This window comes from Bos grunniens, chromosome 16 (assembly GCF_055505025.1).
Source record: "Bos grunniens cultivar Pamir isolate PY7600 chromosome 16, Bosgru_T2T1.0, whole genome shotgun sequence".
Taxonomy (NCBI): Eukaryota; Metazoa; Chordata; class Mammalia; order Artiodactyla; family Bovidae; genus Bos; species Bos grunniens.
Window position 1 is genome coordinate 52,889,961 of NC_141180.1, and position 17,659 is coordinate 52,907,619.

General features: G+C 35.2%; 1 protein-coding gene across 2 annotated transcripts in view; it reads right to left on the reverse strand.

Annotated features, from left to right (window-relative positions):
- Positions 1 to 17,659, reverse strand: part of DNAH14 (dynein axonemal heavy chain 14) — a 376,358-nt gene that overhangs the window by 219,487 nt on the left and 139,212 nt on the right. For both annotated transcript variants that reach the window (XM_086345146.1, XM_086345147.1), the window contains 5 exons: positions 16,175 to 16,296; positions 11,960 to 12,131; positions 10,573 to 10,677; positions 10,362 to 10,480; positions 9,506 to 9,580 (listed from right to left, as the gene is read on the reverse strand). In XM_086345146.1, coding sequence (XP_086201272.1) covers positions 9,506 to 9,580; positions 10,362 to 10,480; positions 10,573 to 10,677; positions 11,960 to 12,131; positions 16,175 to 16,296 — 593 coding nt within the window. The remainder of the gene's footprint in view (positions 1 to 9,505; positions 9,581 to 10,361; positions 10,481 to 10,572; positions 10,678 to 11,959; positions 12,132 to 16,174; positions 16,297 to 17,659) is intronic.

A 17,659-nucleotide genomic window follows, 5' to 3' on the forward strand; every position in this document is an offset into this window, starting at 1 on the left:
AAATGGGGAAGGAAATAGCCACTCAAGTCCAAGAAACCCAGAGAGTCCCAAACAGGATAAACCCAAGGTGAAACAGCCCCAAGACACATATTAATCAAATTAATGAAGCTCAAACACAAAGGACAAATATTAAAAGCAGCAAGGGAAAAGCAACAAAAACACACAAGGGGATTCCCATAAGGATAACAGCTGATCTTTCAGCAGAAACTCTTCAGGCCAGAGGGGAATTGGCAGGACATACTTAAAGTGATGAAAGAGAAAAACCTATAACCCAGATTACTATACCCAGCAAGGATCTCATTCAAATATGAAGGAGAAATCAAAAGCTTTACAGACAAGCAAAAGCTGAGAGAATTCGGCACCACCAAACCAGCTCTTAAACAAATGCTAAAGGATCTTCTCTAGACAGGAAACACAGAAAAGGTTTATAAACTCGAATCCAAAACAACAAAGTAAATGGCAATGGGATCATACTTATCAATAATTACCTTAAATGTAAATGGGTTGAATGCCCAATCAAAAGACAAAGACTGGCTGAATGGATACAAAAACAAGACCTCTATATATGCGGTACAAGAGACACACCACAAAACAAGGGACACATACAGACTGAAAGTGAAGGGCTGGAAAAAGATATTTCATGAAAATAGAGACCAAAAGAAAGCAGGAGTAGCAATACTCATAATCAGATAAAATAGACTTTGAAATAAAGGCCATGAAAAGAGACAAAGAAGGACACTACATAATGATCAAGGGATGAATCCAAGAAGAAGATATAATGATTATAAATATATATGCACCCAATATAGGAGCACCACAGTATGTAAGGCAAATGCTAACAAGTATGAAAGGGGAAATTAACAGTAACACAATAATAGTGGGAGACTTTAATACCCCACTCACACCTATGGATAGAACAACCAAACAGAAAATTAACAAGGAAACACAAACTTTGAATGATACAATGAACCAGTTAGACCTAATTGATATCTATAGGACATTTCACCCTCAAACAATGAATTTCACCTTTTTCTCAAGTGCACACGGAACATTCTCCAGGATATATCACATAAATCTAGCCTTGGGCCATAAATCTAGCCTTGGTAAATTAAAAAAAAAACTGAAATCATTTCAAGCATCTTTTCTGATCACAATGCAGTAAGATTAGATGTCAACTACAGGAAAAAAACTGTTGAAAATACAAACATATGGAGGCTAAACAACACACTTCTGAATAACCAACAAATCACAGAAGAAATTTTAAAAAAATCAAAATACACATAGAAACAAATGAAAATGAAAATACAACAACCCAAGACCTATGGGGTTCAGTAAAAGCAGTGCTAAGGGGAAGGTTCATAGCAATACAAGCTTACCTCAAGAAACAGGAGAAAAATCAAATAAATAACCTAATTTTGCACCTAATGCAAATAGAAAAAGAAGAAATGAAGAACCCCAGGGTTATTAGAAGGAAAGAAATCTTAAAAATTAGGGCAGAAATAAATGAAAAAGAAACAAAGGAGACTATAGCAATAACCAACAAAACTAAAAGCTGGTTCTTTGAGAAGATAAATAAAATAGACAAACTATTAGCCAGACTCATCAAGAAAAAAAGGGAGAAGAATCAAATCAACAAAATTAGAAATGAAAATGGAGAAATCATAACAGACAACACAGAAATACAAAGGATCATAAGAGACTACTATCAGCAACTATATACCAATAAAATGGACAACTTGGAAGAAATGGACTAATTCTTGGAAAAGTATAACCTTCCAAAACTGAACCAGGAGGAAACAGAAAATCTTAACAGATCCATCACAAGCATGGAAATCAAAACTATAATCAAAAATCTTCCAAACAAAAGCCCAGGACCAGACAGCTTCACAGGTGAATTCTACCAAAAATTTAGAGAAGAGCTAACACCTGTCCTACTCAAACTCTTTCAGAAAACTGCAGAAGAAGGTAAACTCCCAAACTCATTCTTTGAGGCCACATCACCCTAATACCAAAACCAAAACCAGACAAAGATGCCACAAAAAAAAAAAAAAGAAAGAAAGAAAGAAAACTACAGGCCAATATCACTGATGAACATAGATGCAAAAATCCTCAACAAAATTCTAGCAAACAGAATCCAACAACATAGTAAAAAAATCATACATCATGACCAAGTGGGGTTTATCCCAGGGATGCAAGGATTCTTCAATATTTACATAATTAATTAATGTGATACATCACATTAATAAATTGAAAGATAAAAACCATATGATTATCTCAGTAGATGCAGAGAAAGCCTTTGACAAAATTAAACCCCATTTATGATAAAACCCTCCAGAAAGCAGGCATAGAAGGAACACACCTCAACATAATAAAAACCATATATGATAAACCCCCAGCAAGCATTATCCTCAAAGGTGAAAAATTGAAAGCATTTCCCCTAAAGTCAGGAACAAGACAAGGGTGCCCACTCTCACCACTACTATTCAACATAGTTTTGGAAGTTTTAGCCACAGCAATCAAAGAAAAAGAAATAAAAGAAATCCAGATTGGAAAAGAAGTAAAACTCTCACTGCTTGCAGATGACATGATCTTCTACGTAGAAAACCCTAAAGACACCATCAGAAAATTCTAGAGTTAATCAACGAATATAGTAAAGTTGAAGGATATAAAATTAACACAGAGAAATCCCTTGCATTCCTACACACTAACAATGAGAAAACAGAAAGGGAAACTAAGGAAACAATTCCATTCACCATTGCAATGAAAAGAATAAAATAATTAGAAATACATCTACTTAAAGAAACAAAAGATCTATATATAGAAAACTATAAAACACTGATGAAAGAAATCAGAGGACACAAATAGATGGAGAAATATACCATGTTCATGGATTGGAAGAATCAATATAGTGAAAATGAGTATACTACCCAAAGCAATCTATAGATTCAATGCAATCCCTATCAAGCTACCAACAGTATTTTTCAGAGACATAGAACTAATAATTTCACAATTTGTATGGAAATACAAAAAAACCTCGAATAGTCCAAGCAATCTTGAGAAAGAAGAATGGAACTGGAGGAATCAATCTGCCTGACTTCACACTGTACTACAAAGCTACAGTCATCCAGATAGTATGGTACTGGCACAAAGACAGAAATATAGATCAATGGAACAAAATAGAAAGCCCAGAGGTAAATCCACGCACCTATGGACACCTTGTCTTTGACAAAGGAGGCAAAAATATACAATGGAGAAAAGACAATCTCTTTTAACAAGTGGTGCTGGGAAAACTGGTCAACCACTTGCAAAAGAATGAAACTAGAACACTTTCTAACACCATACACAAAAATAAACTCAAAATGGATTAAAGATATAAATGTAAGACCAGAAACTATAAAATTCCTAGAGGAAAACATAGGCAAAACACTCTCTGACATAAATCACAGCAGGATCCTCTATGACCCACCTCCCAGAGTAATGGAAATAAAAGCAAAAATAAACAAATGAGACCTAATTAAACTTAAAAGCTTTTGCACAACAAAGGAAACTATAAGCAAGGTGAAAAGACAGCCTTCAGAATGGGAGAAAATAATAGCAACCGAAACAACTGACAAAGAATTAATCTCAAAAATATACAAGCAGCTCCTGCAGCTCAATACAGAAAAATAAACGACCCAATCAAAAAAATGGGCCAAAGAACTAAACAGACATTTCTCCAAAGAAGACATACAGATGGCTAACAAACACATGAAAGGATGCTCAACATCACTCATTATCAGAGAAATACAAATCAAAACCACAATGAGGTACCATCTCATGCCGGTCAGAATGCCTGCTATCAGAAAGTCTACAAACAATAAATGCTGGAGAGGGTGTGGGTTAAACGGAACCCTCTTACACTGTTGGTGGGAATGCAAACTAGTACAGCCACTATGGAGAACAGTGTGGAGATTCCTTAAAAAGCTGGAAATAGAACTGCCATACTACCCAGCAATCCCACTGCTGGGCATACACACTGAAGAAACCAGAACTGAAAGAGACACATGTACCCCAATGTTCATCGCAGCACTGTTTACAATAGCCAGAACATGGAAGCAACCTAGGTGTCCATCAGCAGATGAATGGATAAGAAAGCTGTGGTACATATACACAATGGAATATTACTCAACTATTAAAAAGAATGTATTTGAATCAGTTCTAATGAGGTGGATGAAACTGGAGTCTATTATACAGAGTGAAGTAAGTCAGAAAGAAAACAATACAGTATATTAACGCATATATATGGAATTTAGAAAGATGGTAATGATGATCCTATATGCGAGATAGCACAAGAGACACAGATGTAAAGAACAGACTTTTGGACTCTGTGGGAGAAGGTGAGAGTGGGATGATCTCAGAGAATAGCACTGAAACATTTATATTACCATATGTGAAACAGATTGCCAGTCCAGGTTCAATGCATGAGACAGGGTGCTCAGGGCTGGTGCACTGGGATGACCCTGAGTGATGGGATGGGGAGGGGGTTCGGAGGGGGTGTTCAGGACGGGGAACACATGTACACCCATGGCTGATTCATGTCAGTGTATGGCAAAAACTACTATAATATTGTAAAGTAATTAACCTCCAATTAAATAAATAATTAATTTTAAAAAGTAATGAAGAAAATATAATTATGAAAAATATCCCCACATTTTAATTTAACACCACACTTATTATGTGCCAAAAGTACATGTTTTAATATTGTTATGGTGAGTTTCTTTTTTCATACAGAACTTCAAAGTTTCTACATGGTGAAATTCTTCAATCTTGTGCTTTATCTCTGACATCATGCCTTAGAAATTCTCAACTCTAAAATAATTTATTTTCTTCTAATGCTTAAATTACTTCATTAAAAAATTTATCAACATTTATTAGAATATTTTAAATGAATATTCTTTAAATGTTTGCTGCATTACAGTGTCTATTTGTATTATTTTCTTATCTTTGCTGCTGAGAAGTATATTTATAATAACTTCTTAATTATTTCAAAATAATATCAGTGGAAAATGCACCTTTCACCAATTAAAATGACCTTTTATTTAATTTAATGGCCTTATTTTCACTGTTTCATGAAATACCTTTACTGTTTCTTTCATAACTTATTGCATTGCTATATCTCCCAAACAGCATCTCCCAAAACAAAACATTTTTATTAACAGTTAATAAACACACTTGCATGAATATTTATGATATTTAGCTTGGGTTTTGTTAGTTCTTTGCTTTTTATTTTGATATTTATTTTTTCCATGTTTATATTTATATGAATATACACACAAGTGCAGTATAATTTATTTCCTCCATAGTTTTGGAAATATTTGTAAAAAAATCTATCAGGAGAAAGTGGATCAAGATTTCTAACTAAACAGTCCTATCTTCATTCTGAACCATATTCCTTCAAATGAGAGAAAATACATGAAAAATTACACATATAAAGAGTTGGAAAACAAGAAAGTATGTTCTAGTGCATTAAAAACTTGAGAATTTCCTAACAGATGGAAAAAATGTTGAGGTTTGAGCCCAGGACAAATCTTTAGGTAAATTAATTAAGAGAGGGCTTTCTCAATAGGGAAACGAATGGGCCTCTGCCTCCTCCAATTCCCCTTTCCCCCATCCTGAGCTGCTATTAGCCATTCAGAATGAAAATCCAGGGAAGTGTTTGGTAGAGTTCTCCTAGGTTTGGGGCTGGACAGAGAAGCAGAATGAAGCCTGAAATAACTCCACACATTTTAAAAGACTGTAGGAAAGAAAGGAGGAGAAGGAAGTACAGAGAGGAAAGAAGGAAATAAAGAAAGCTGACATTGGCATTTTTCCATAAGAAATAAAATAATGAAACAGTGCTGGAACTAGAGTGGCAGTCAAATGTCATGGGTAGCTTGTGACTGCCAGCAGAAATGAAAAGCAACCTCCATACATTGAAAGAGAAGCTACTTTTCTCTTACTTACTTACTCTTCTCTCTACTCAGGACTAGGTCCTACACATTCTGCTTGTCAAGCAATACCTACAGTCTGATAGGTACAGATACTAGAAACTAATATTTGTAATTAGAAACTAATATTTGTTTGTAGGAGAAGAGGGACTTGCCAGTATAAATATGAACAGATAACCAAGAATGGTGAAACATTTTAGGGAAATTAGTAACAACAAAAAGAGCAGAAATCCTTTCCAATAGAAAAACTAAAATGAGGAAGTAAATGAAAACAAAACAAACCACAAATTTGCTAATCATGGATAATTAAAAGTGTTAGCCACTCAGTCGTGTCCAACTCTTGCCAACCCCATGGACCAGAGCCCACCAGGTTCCTCTGTCCATGGGATTCTCCAGGCAAGAGTACTGGAGTTGCAATTCCCTTTCCAGGGGGTCTTCCCAACCCAGGAAATGGATTCTTTACCATCTGAGCCACCAGGGAAGCCCAAGCATGGATAAGTATTGACCTATAAATAGAGAACTAAGAGCAATGTGGAATAAAATCCTAAATAATTACAAGGTGATGAGAGGGAAATATGAATTGACTCATGCTCTTTGGGGAAAAATCAGAGATACTATAGAATTTGATTAAAATGCTTCACTAAGTATATTAAAATATTGAGTATTCACTAGGAAAAAAAGTGTAACTTTAGCACAGCTACAATAAAAGAGATTAAGAAACTCAGTCTAACAATAGTAAGTGAAAAGACAACCCCAAACCAAAAGTCCAGTTAGAAAACAACAGGATAGCAAGCAGGAGTCCAAATGAGTTGATAATAAAAATAACTGCTTAAAGGCAGCATATCAGTAAGCAGGAAACAGCACATTCAAAAGATTACTTGAAGAGAGTTTAATGAAGGTACACTCTGCAGAGGATGAGGGCAGGGTTAAAGGAACCAGCAGGGCTTGAAGTATCACATTTTAGCAAATGGGGGTCATTGTTATCAAAGGATTGAATGAATAAGGGGAACAATATTACTGGAAACTGGTGAGGGCTGGGGACTTTGGAGAAGGGCCATTTGTCAAAAGCTGTGACTTTAGGTAAAGGAACTTAAGAGTTTGTCAAAACTGTAGTAAGGCAGACAGAGAGTCTCACATTTGCCCTACCCAACTGGGAGCTAGAGGGTAAGAAGTCCATGTATATGAGCACTCATGGACATGAGCATCCCAGATGGACATAAGACCAAAAAAAAAAAAGGCAGAGAATGGATCTTTCGGGCATACATACTAACCAGCACTGAAAAGTACTTTAGTATTAGTAGAAAGTAAAAAAAATAAAAGCAAGAATTAAAATCCGTTCTTCATTCAAGAAATATTTACATGACACAGAAATGTTAAAAATAACATTGTGTTATAAATTTTTGTGATTATGGAAACAAGCATGGCATTATTAGTATTAAATAAAAAATACTAACTGGTATAAATACTGATATTTGACTAAAAAAACACTCTACAAAGAAGTTTATGAATAACAACAGAGCATCAAAATACATGATAGATATTAAAAACACAAAAGAAATGGATGAATCCACAAAAAGTAGGAAATATTTTAAGATAGCTTTCTTCAGAAATGGAGAAGGAAATGACAGCCCACTCCAGTATTCTTGCCTAGAGAATCCTGTGGGCAGAGGAGCCTGGTGGGCTGCTGTCCTAGGGTCGCACAGAGTCGGACACGACTGAAGCGACTTAGCATGCATGCATGCATCTTAGGAAATAAAGAGCCAATAAATAAATAAGAAAATCGAGGAAAGTTAAACATAAGGAAATTTATTCATATAATTCATGACATCCACAAATTAAAGGCAAAAGTGCATGTGAGTTTCTCAGTAGATTCATAATACATCTGATGTAATTGCTGTTGTTGCTGTTTAGTCGCTAAGTCATGTCCAACACTTTGCAACCCCATGGATGGTAGTCTGCCAGGCTCCTCTGTCCATGGAATTTCCCAGGCAAGGTGGATTCTTTACTACTGAGCCACCTGGGAAGTCCTTGATATAATTAAACATTCTTATTTATAAAAAAGAAAAAACTCTGCAAACTTGGAATAGAATAAAACACTTGACTTTGATACAGGGTATATTCCAGAAACCTAAGTATCATAAATGGTGAAACATTAGAAGCTTTCCCAATAAAATTAGAAACAAGGTAATTAAATAGTTAATTCCACTAGAGGACTGTAAGTAAAGAAAAAAGTATGGGAGACCCCTGAAGTTAATGATCACTCAAGAAAGCAGGTTTACTTAACTACAAAGTGAAGCAGGCTTGCTTAGCAACAAAACATGCAAAGAAAGCATGAGACATGCCCCCAAACAATTAAACAATGATGACACGAGACCCACATCCTGCCCAGTGAGTTCAGTAAGTTAATGGTTCCTAAGACATGCTCCTCTGCATGTACTAATGGAAAATGTGACATTATACTAAAATATGAGATGATTTACCATTTTTAGTATATACCATCCTTCTGCTGATTTGAGTAGTGCCATGATAGTCCTAGTTTGACCATGAAGGGACAAGAAAACCCCCCCATCTGATGAAAAGGAGGAGCTGATGACAGCAATGTGATGTCTAGTCAAGAATGAGAAAGAAGGTGGTCTTTCCCCTCTCAACAGAGGCACCCTTTTGCTCACCAGCTTGTAAGCCTCACAAGCAACCTATTCTAATAAGTCACTTCTTATCTATCACTTTGTTATTGTGGTTTAGTTGTTTAGTGTCTGACTCTTTTGCGACTCCATGGCCTTTAGCCCACCAGGCTCCCGATTTTCCAGGCAAGGATACTGGAGTGTGTTGCTATTTTCTTCTCCAGGGGATCTTCCTGACTCAGGAATCAAACTGTCTCCAGCACTGCAGGTGGATTCTTCCTGGGAAGCCCCATCTATCACTTTGCCTCTCGCCAAATTCTTCCTGCACTGAGACATAAAGAACTGGAGCTCCTCAGAGCTCCCCCCTCAGATGCATTTTAACAGTTTTAGGAGTAAATAATTGGAAATGTAAAAGACTGATCTAGTCAAATTAGTTTTAAAAATTCATACCCTGAGGCTCTTTCTTTAAAACAGAATGCAATGATAGAAATATAAAGAAGATAGCATTAAAAAAACTAAAGCAAATAATCAATCTTAGGAAGCAAAAGTGGGACAGAAGTGCAGAGTAATGAAGTGGGCTGCAACCAGAGGCCTCCTGGGCGCTAGGTTTTTTGAAAGCAGGCAGAGGTAGATGTCAGTTCAAGTCCTGGCCAGTCTTCAGAGACTTATGAATTTCAAGGTACACAAGACTGTCTAGATGTTGTCCATGAGTACACACTAAAACTGACATTTACACTGCAAAAATGAGTGTTTTCCTTTTAGTCATGTGCCATTGTGTTCTATCAAAACCCATTTCATAAAAGACTATACTCCATATATTTCTCTGGGTACTTCCCACTTATATTAGTAGATAATTAAACAAGCTTAAAAATATGTATTCATATACATATAATCTTAGGATTTAAAAATTGTACTTACTTTTTTACCAGATCAAACATGGTTTTCTCTACATTTACCAGCCATTGTTCTATACCACTTCTTATACGGATTTTCCTATAATTTTTTCAAAAATAATTATTATGAAAAATTCTCTTTATTATTTTTATTCATGTTTCATTCCTTTGGTCAGTCTGTAAAACTGTCTTAAAACTACACCTATAATATTCTTGGGCCAAAGGACTATAATTCTATACTGTCTTTGGTATTTCTAGATCTTAAATTAGAAAATAGATCACCTAGTTTTAGGAAATTTTGACATCAAAACAATAAATCCGAAAAATTAAAAGGAGCCAGTAAAATATGAATTTGCAAAATAGATAAATATTACAAAACATTTTTGGCTTCCTTAATGAATCTTCCAAATAGCAAGCCAAGGTCAGGGCCGGGTTAGAGGATTTGTAAATGGGAAGGTTTGGGCATAGTAATTTTTAATCAACTCACTTTAGGAACCTCACGCAAAGGCTAGGGAGCTCTTACAAGGGGTGGCAAATTGCACTAGTGTAATGGAAGAACTTCATTTACTATAATTGCCAGGAAACCATTCATGACAAAACCAGAAGTCAGAGGAAACAGCAGTGGGAGTAGCATCAGCAACCCTAAGGAAATAGCAAATTTCCTTCCTACCTATATTCATATAATGAAACTTTGTGTTGGCTTATAGGATATATTAATATATATAGATATGGAAAGGTAAAACTCTACATAAGTAAATTATCTTTGAAGAAATAGTTTGATTAGCAAATGTCTATGAAATGTCAGAAACTTCCAAGCAAAGGTTTTAAATAATGAAGATTTACAGAGTCTAAATGCTTAGTTTATGACATAGATATCATACTTTGGCAGCACAAGAGTTTCTCCTTCAGCAGATATGAACATTATCACAGCATGAGGGCCAATTTCTTGTTTCCATATCAATAAGTGTCTTATATTTTCAAAACATTTCACAAGATGAGGCTGTGGGCCAGAAACAAACGTCAATAACATTATAAAATTCTGACTTGGTTGGATAATAACATTGCTGAACAGAGAATAATGAATGATATTACCTGTACACACTCAGGATTTCTGCTATCAGATAGAATATCAAGAAGTTCAGCATTGCTAAGAAAGTAAAATCTTGGGAATATCATTCTTTTAGTTTCAAGATAGTCCTGTACAGATTCAAAAGAAATACAATTCAGAGTATATGATTAATCATGATATTAATTACATTATCATTTGTGCCTACATTTACATACAAAAGGCACATTATTAAAGTTTCAGTATACATAGTAGTATCAGTCAAAATAACATACTGTGCTCAACAAAAGTTATACTTAAATTACTAACCAAAAAAAAAAGAACCATAACTAAAGCAATTTAAAACAAAAACAAAAAATCCAAGTCTTACACACATGTACACACACATATTATTGATCATTAATAAAGCACTGTATTTTAGTATTATCATCATTGCTTTCCAGTGTTCCCAACTTTCTGCTCTTAATTCCCTATCCTTCTGGAGAATAAGTTATCATTTCAGCAGGCCACTTCACATTCTACTATACAGAGAATTCCTGTATTTCCACCCCTACCCACAATTTATCTGTGTTCACACCAATCTTAAACTCTTCTTTTCAGAGGAAGAGATACTACTCACTTATGTGGGTGAATTATCCTTGTTTTATTTACTACTCTCCTATATCTTCAATTTCTTGGTTGCAACAGACTTCTTAAATTCTCTCGTTAAGTATATGCATTATATACATACACACATGCATGGGCAGAGAGCTTTCTGTAGGTTGTAACTACTATATGTGGGTATTCTGGAGGGGTGATCATAACCACTAAGACTTATGTTCAACAAGCAAAAGGGATGAATGCCTGGAAAAAAAATCTTGGTTTATGAAGTAAAGTGAGTATGTCCACCACAAATCTCAAATATTAAAACCAGTTTTTAAAGATATGCATGGCTAGCTGACATTTTAATGTACTGGAAATATAAAAATATATGAACCAATATACAAATATATTAATTTATACAATCATCAAAATATTCATTTTCAACTTCTACTGATTTTATCAACTTAACAATAGTTGTGGTGCTAATATAGATAACATTAATTATTAACTACTTTCTTTCTGCCAGCTCTTGTGTTTTAAATTCATTATCTCATTTAACACAAAACTCCTCAAGGTAAGAGTTATTCCCAGTTTAAAGTTAAGAAAAACTAAGCTCTCAAAAATTTGATACTTTGCCTAATGTCATCTCGATTGATTCAACCATTTTTTTGTTGTTTTTAATAGCATTTTCATAAACTTATACATGGTGAGAGTTTGAAATATTGTTGGCTGCTAGAGTAAAGAAGAAAATCTACATTGGAATTAGTTTCTGTAGTACATTACATTTTGCAGATTAAATGATTCTCCACTTTACAATTGCTATAGTTTTACCTCAAGATTTTTCTTTATATATTCAAGATGTATATTGCAATTTTGCAGAATTTCAAGGACTCCTGCAGAGGTAGCTATTTGCAAAGCATCCAGTTTGTTGTATATTTTTGACATTATTTCTTTCCACATGGAAATGACTTGAGAGAAGAGTTTTGCTTCTGCCGGGAGCTGCCTTTGGAGAGAAAATTTGAGATAATTTTGTTTTTGAAGGGGCTATAATAAAAATCCATAACCTAGATGCATTTGCCACTGAATATTGTTCAATTTAGGGCTTTCCTGGTGGTTCCGATGGTAAAGAATCCATCTGTGGAAGACCTAGGTTCGATCCCTGGGTTGGGAAGATCCCCTGGAGGAGGGTGTGGCAACCCACTCCAGTATTCTTACCTGGAGAATCCCCATGGGCAGTGGAGCCTGTTGGGCTACAGTCCATGGGGTCACAAACACTTGGACATGACTGAGCGACTAAGCACAGCATTGTTCAATTTATAAAATGTACTGAGATTATATTTTTGCTGACCAATCACTAACTAAAGATTTTTTTGAATGTCTATTATGTACAAGTGATGTACTTGGTAGGGAATACTAGGATAAATTGGACATACATTCATCATTTAATAAGATAATATTAACACTGAGTCAGAGAGATAAGACAGATATATACCAGGTTCTATATAAAATAAGTTGAAGCAATCTGTGTCCTACAAAATGTAGTAAAACAAAGGGCTACTGAAATCCTAGAAAGGAAATGCAATTTGGGGAGAGGTTTTGGGGAAGAAGGTATTTGATCCGAGTGTTAAAGGAAAAGAGAACTGCAGAGAGGGCACTAGACTTAGGAGCAGGAATATAAAGGCACGTATAAGAAAATCTGAGTTCTATTAATAATTATTTAATTTTAGAAGATTAGGAAATGTAAAGCAGGTTCAACATAAGTATAGAAATTTTCCTTTACAGATTATCAGTATTTTCTCTCCTTGGAAAAAGGAAGCAAATGCCACACATGGCATGGTAATCTAGTGATATATTGAGTTTTGTTGCTATTGCTGTTGGAGTTTAATGAAGGAAGTGTTTTCAGAAGTTGTGTGATCTAGTTCTTTCACTTTTTCTGCTCACGCAATTTCCCTCTCCCATCCTACCCTAGCTCCAATCTGAATGGCTTGGAGGTTGAGGTGGAGAATAAATTGAAGGGAAAGCCTTAAAATTTTTTTAAATTGGAAAATAGTTGATTTACAATGTTGTGTTAGTTTCAAGTATACACCAAAGTGATTCACCTATACATATACATATATCCATTCTTTTTTAGATTCTTATCCCATACAAGTTATTACCGAATATTGAGTTATCTGCGCTACACAGTAGATCCTGAAAAGTTATGTATTTTATATATATAGTAGTGTGTCAATTTAATCCCAGCCTCCTAATTTATCCTTCCCCTGCTTTTTTGCTTGTGGTAACCATGTTTGTTTTCTTCATTTGTGACTCAATTTTTGTTTTGTAAATAACTTCATTTCAGCCATTATTTTAGATTCTACACATTAAGGGATATCATATGATACTTGTCTTTCTCCATCTGACTTACTTCACTTACTATAATCTCCAGGTCCATCCATATTGCTGCAAATGGCTTATTTTGTTCTTTTTATGGCTGAGTAATACTCCATTGTATATACGTACCACACCTTATCCATTCATCTGTTGATGGACATTTAGGTTGTTACCATGCTACTGTAAATAGCTCAGCAATTAAAACTTGGGTGCATGTACCTTTTCAAATTATGGTTTAATGGGATTGATAGATCCCACTGGTAGTTCTATTTTTAGATTTTTAAGTACCCTCTATACTTTTCTCCATGGTGGTTGTACCAATTACATTCCCACCAACAGTGTAGGAAGGTTTCCTTTTCTCCACATCCTCTCCAGCACTTATTGTTTGTAGATTTTTTTCATGATGACCATTCTGACTGATGTGAAGTGATACCTCATTGTGGTTTTGATTTGCATTTCTCTAATAATTAGGAATGGGCTTCCCTCATGGCTCAGTGGTAAAGAATCTGCCTGCTAATGCAGGATACACAGGTTCAATCCCTGGTTTGGGATGATCCCCTGGAGAAGGATAGGGCAACCCACACCAAAAGAGTCAGGCATGACTTAGTCACTACATAAAAACAAAAATTTCTACAGCTCAGCAAAAATCTTAGCAGGGAGAGACTTCAATCTCACCTACAGTTTAGCATCTTCCCAACGTCTCTGGGAGGTTCTAGTATAACTCGCATTTAGTTGGGAGTGAGGGTAAATGGCACTACATACTATACTCTCAAAAATTCCCCTTAAAGAATTCTTTTCTCTATAGAAGGCTTCAGCATCCCTTAATTAAAAGCCCCGTTTCTAACCTCACAGCAAATCCTGAAAAGAAAAACTTGGTGATAATGTGAATTCCTTAACCTGGAGTTGTATCTCGCCATCATTTAAGAAATCTTTAGTAGAAAATAGAATTAAAGTTTGAATTTATGACATTAAGTTGTAGTCATAAAGAACATATCCCTAAAGGTATGTGGTTTCATCTTTGAGAACTATCAGAATACCCATAGATTAATGAAAGACTAAAACATTCAAATGACAAGAAACATACATGTATAACAAAAATGTGTATTGTTCCCTACAAAGCAATACTTACATCTAGACCGTTCCTTTTGTAAAACTCTAATAGCTCTCCTTTGCCAGTAAAATAAAGTTCAAAATAGTTAACCTGATATTCAAGGTATTCTTGTAATCTGTTCTAATATGCCTTACAAATACCTTCCCCAGGTCTTCCTACTTTATTTCAGAATGGCTTCTAGACTATCTTGTGTAATTTTCTGCTAGTAGTTTCAATTCTGTCTACAGAGTACATGTCTCAAGTACTCTTGAGAGCTATCACTTAAAGACAAATTAATTCAAATGTTACAAATAAAAGAAATGGTAGAATTTCAGACAATTTTTCAGTTCAGTTCAGTCGCTCAGTCGTGTCCGATCTTTGCGACCCCATGAATCGCAGCACGCCAGGCCTCCCTGTCCATCACCAACTCCTGGAGTTCACTCAGACTCACGTCCATCGAGTCAGTGATGCCATCCAGCCATCTCATCCTCTGTCGTCCCCTTCTCCTCCTGCCCCCAATCCCTCCCAGCATCAGAGTCTTTTCCAATGAGCCAACTCTTCGCATGAGGTGGCCAAAGTACTGGAGTTTCAGCTTTAGCATCCTTCCTTCCAAAGAAATCCCAGGGCTGATCTCTTTCAGAATGGACTGGTTGGATCTCCTTGCAGTCCAAGGGAATTGTTAGGACCTCTATTATTTCACATGGTTCAAAGCAAGTGACTGTCATTAATGTGTGAATACTATTAAAAACATATTTATTGTTCACGTGAAAACCATACTAATATTCCAGAACTAAATAGACATCTAGCATTGTGGCTTAAGGATTATGACATTTGTCACTTATTTCCAAGTACTTAATAGCTTTATATCAATAATTGAGAAATAAGGATTTTTTTTATAAAGATGATGCTTTAAATCTTTTAAAAAAGGAAGATGGTTACATAATAATGATTTGGCAGATTATATTTCTATACCTATAGGTAGAATAGTTTTAGAGTGTTCACTGAGGAAATTATTTCTCTCTTTTTTTTTTTTAAACTTTACAATATTGTACTGGTTTTGCCATACATCAACATGAATCTGCCATGGGTGTACACGTGTTCCCCATCCTGAACCCTCCTCCCACCTCCCTCCCCATACCATCCCTCTGGGTCATCCCAATGCACCAGCCCCAAGCATCCTGTATCCTGCATCAAACCTGGACTGGCGATTCGTTTCATATATGATATTATATATGTTTCAATGCCATTCTCCCAAATTATTCCACCCTTTCCCTCTCCCACAGAGTCCAAAAGACTGTTCTATACATCTGTGTCTCGTTTGCTGTCTCACATACAGGGTTATCATTACCATCTTTCTAAATTCCATGTATATGTGTTAGTATACTGTACTGGTGTTTTTCTTTCTGGCTTACTTCACTCTGTATAATAGGCTCCAGTTTCATCCACCTCATTAGAACTGATTCAAATGTATTCTTTTTAATGGCTGAGTAATACTCGATTGTGAGGAAATTATTTCTCAAAAATTACAGGAAATAAATTACTACATTTTTTTACCTGTACATGACATAGTTTAAGTTTTTTACCTTTGTATTTCTGCAGAATGAAAGATTGGTTCAAGATAAAGCCAATTTCTTTGGCAATTCATCCATTCCTCAAGAGTGTATGAGAAGAGAGCCAAGTTTTGATCCCATTCATCTACAAGATCCTACAATAATAAAAATGCACATACATACACATCTAAATGCATAAAATTACTTATGAGTAATGTGATAGAAACAAACCAAAGGTGACTATCAGTCACTGACATAAAAAAAGTAATTATAATAGAGGGTCACATTCAGTTCAGTTTAGTTCAGTCACTCAGTCATGTCTGACTCTTTTCGACCCCATGGACTGCAGCACGCCAGGCCTCCCTGTCTATCACCAACTCCTAGAGTTTACTCAAACTCATGTCCATTGAGTCAGTGATGCCATTCAACCATCTTATCCTCTGTCATCCCCTTCTCTTCCCACCTTCAATCTTTCCCAGCATCAGGGTCTTCTCAAATGAGTCAGTTCTTCACATCAGGTGGCTAGAGGGTCACATAAATTAATGTAAATTGAATTATATTTAGTTTGGGGAGAGGTTAAAATGTCTTATTCATCCAATTGTCTTATTGTACAATATTCAGATATTTTTGGTAGGCATAGTTTTTCATTCCTTTCTTTAAACATTTTTGTACAAATGTGTATGTACATATAATATCTCTAACAGTTTATATAAGTGTAACCATATTATGCACACTGTTTTGTAAATTGCTTTATGTTTTAACCTAATAGTGTCTTTTAGAGAGTTTTTATGCCAATACTTTTAAGTTTTCTTCATTAACTTCAGGAAATTCTACTGTGTGAATAAGACATCTTTTTTCAGCTAGTATAGTACTAAATAATAGAAAAATGGTTGAAAATCAATTAATAACACAATGTTGAAAAATCAGTAGACTGGTCTATCCCCTAACTGTGGCTTCTCAGAAGGAACCACTTGTAACTCATTTATATTTCTCTTCTGAGATTAACTTCTATATTTCTTTCTTTTAAAACAAATCTATATTTCAACAGCTTTATTAAGGTATAATGGAATATAATAAACCACATATATTTAAAGTGTACAACTTGATGTTCTCAGATATGCTTATACCTGTGAAACAATCACCAAAATCAAGATAATAAGCATATTGATTACCTTGAAAGGGTTTCTTAAACCCTGTTGTAATACCTTCCTCCCAACTGACTTAATCCTATTCCTATGGAAACCAGTGATTCCCTATGGAAACCAATGATTCCTATGGAAACCACTTTCTGAAACTATAGACTAGCTGGCATTTTCTAGAATATTATATAAATGGAATCATACAGTATCTATTGTTTTTTGTCTGACTTCTTTCACTCAGCATAATTATTTTAGGATTCATTCATGTTGTTGTATATATCAAAAGTTCATTTCCTTTTATTGTAGAGTAGTAATTCCACTTCAGACGCTTACTCCTTGGAAGGAAAGTTATGACCAACCTAGATAGCATATTCAAAAG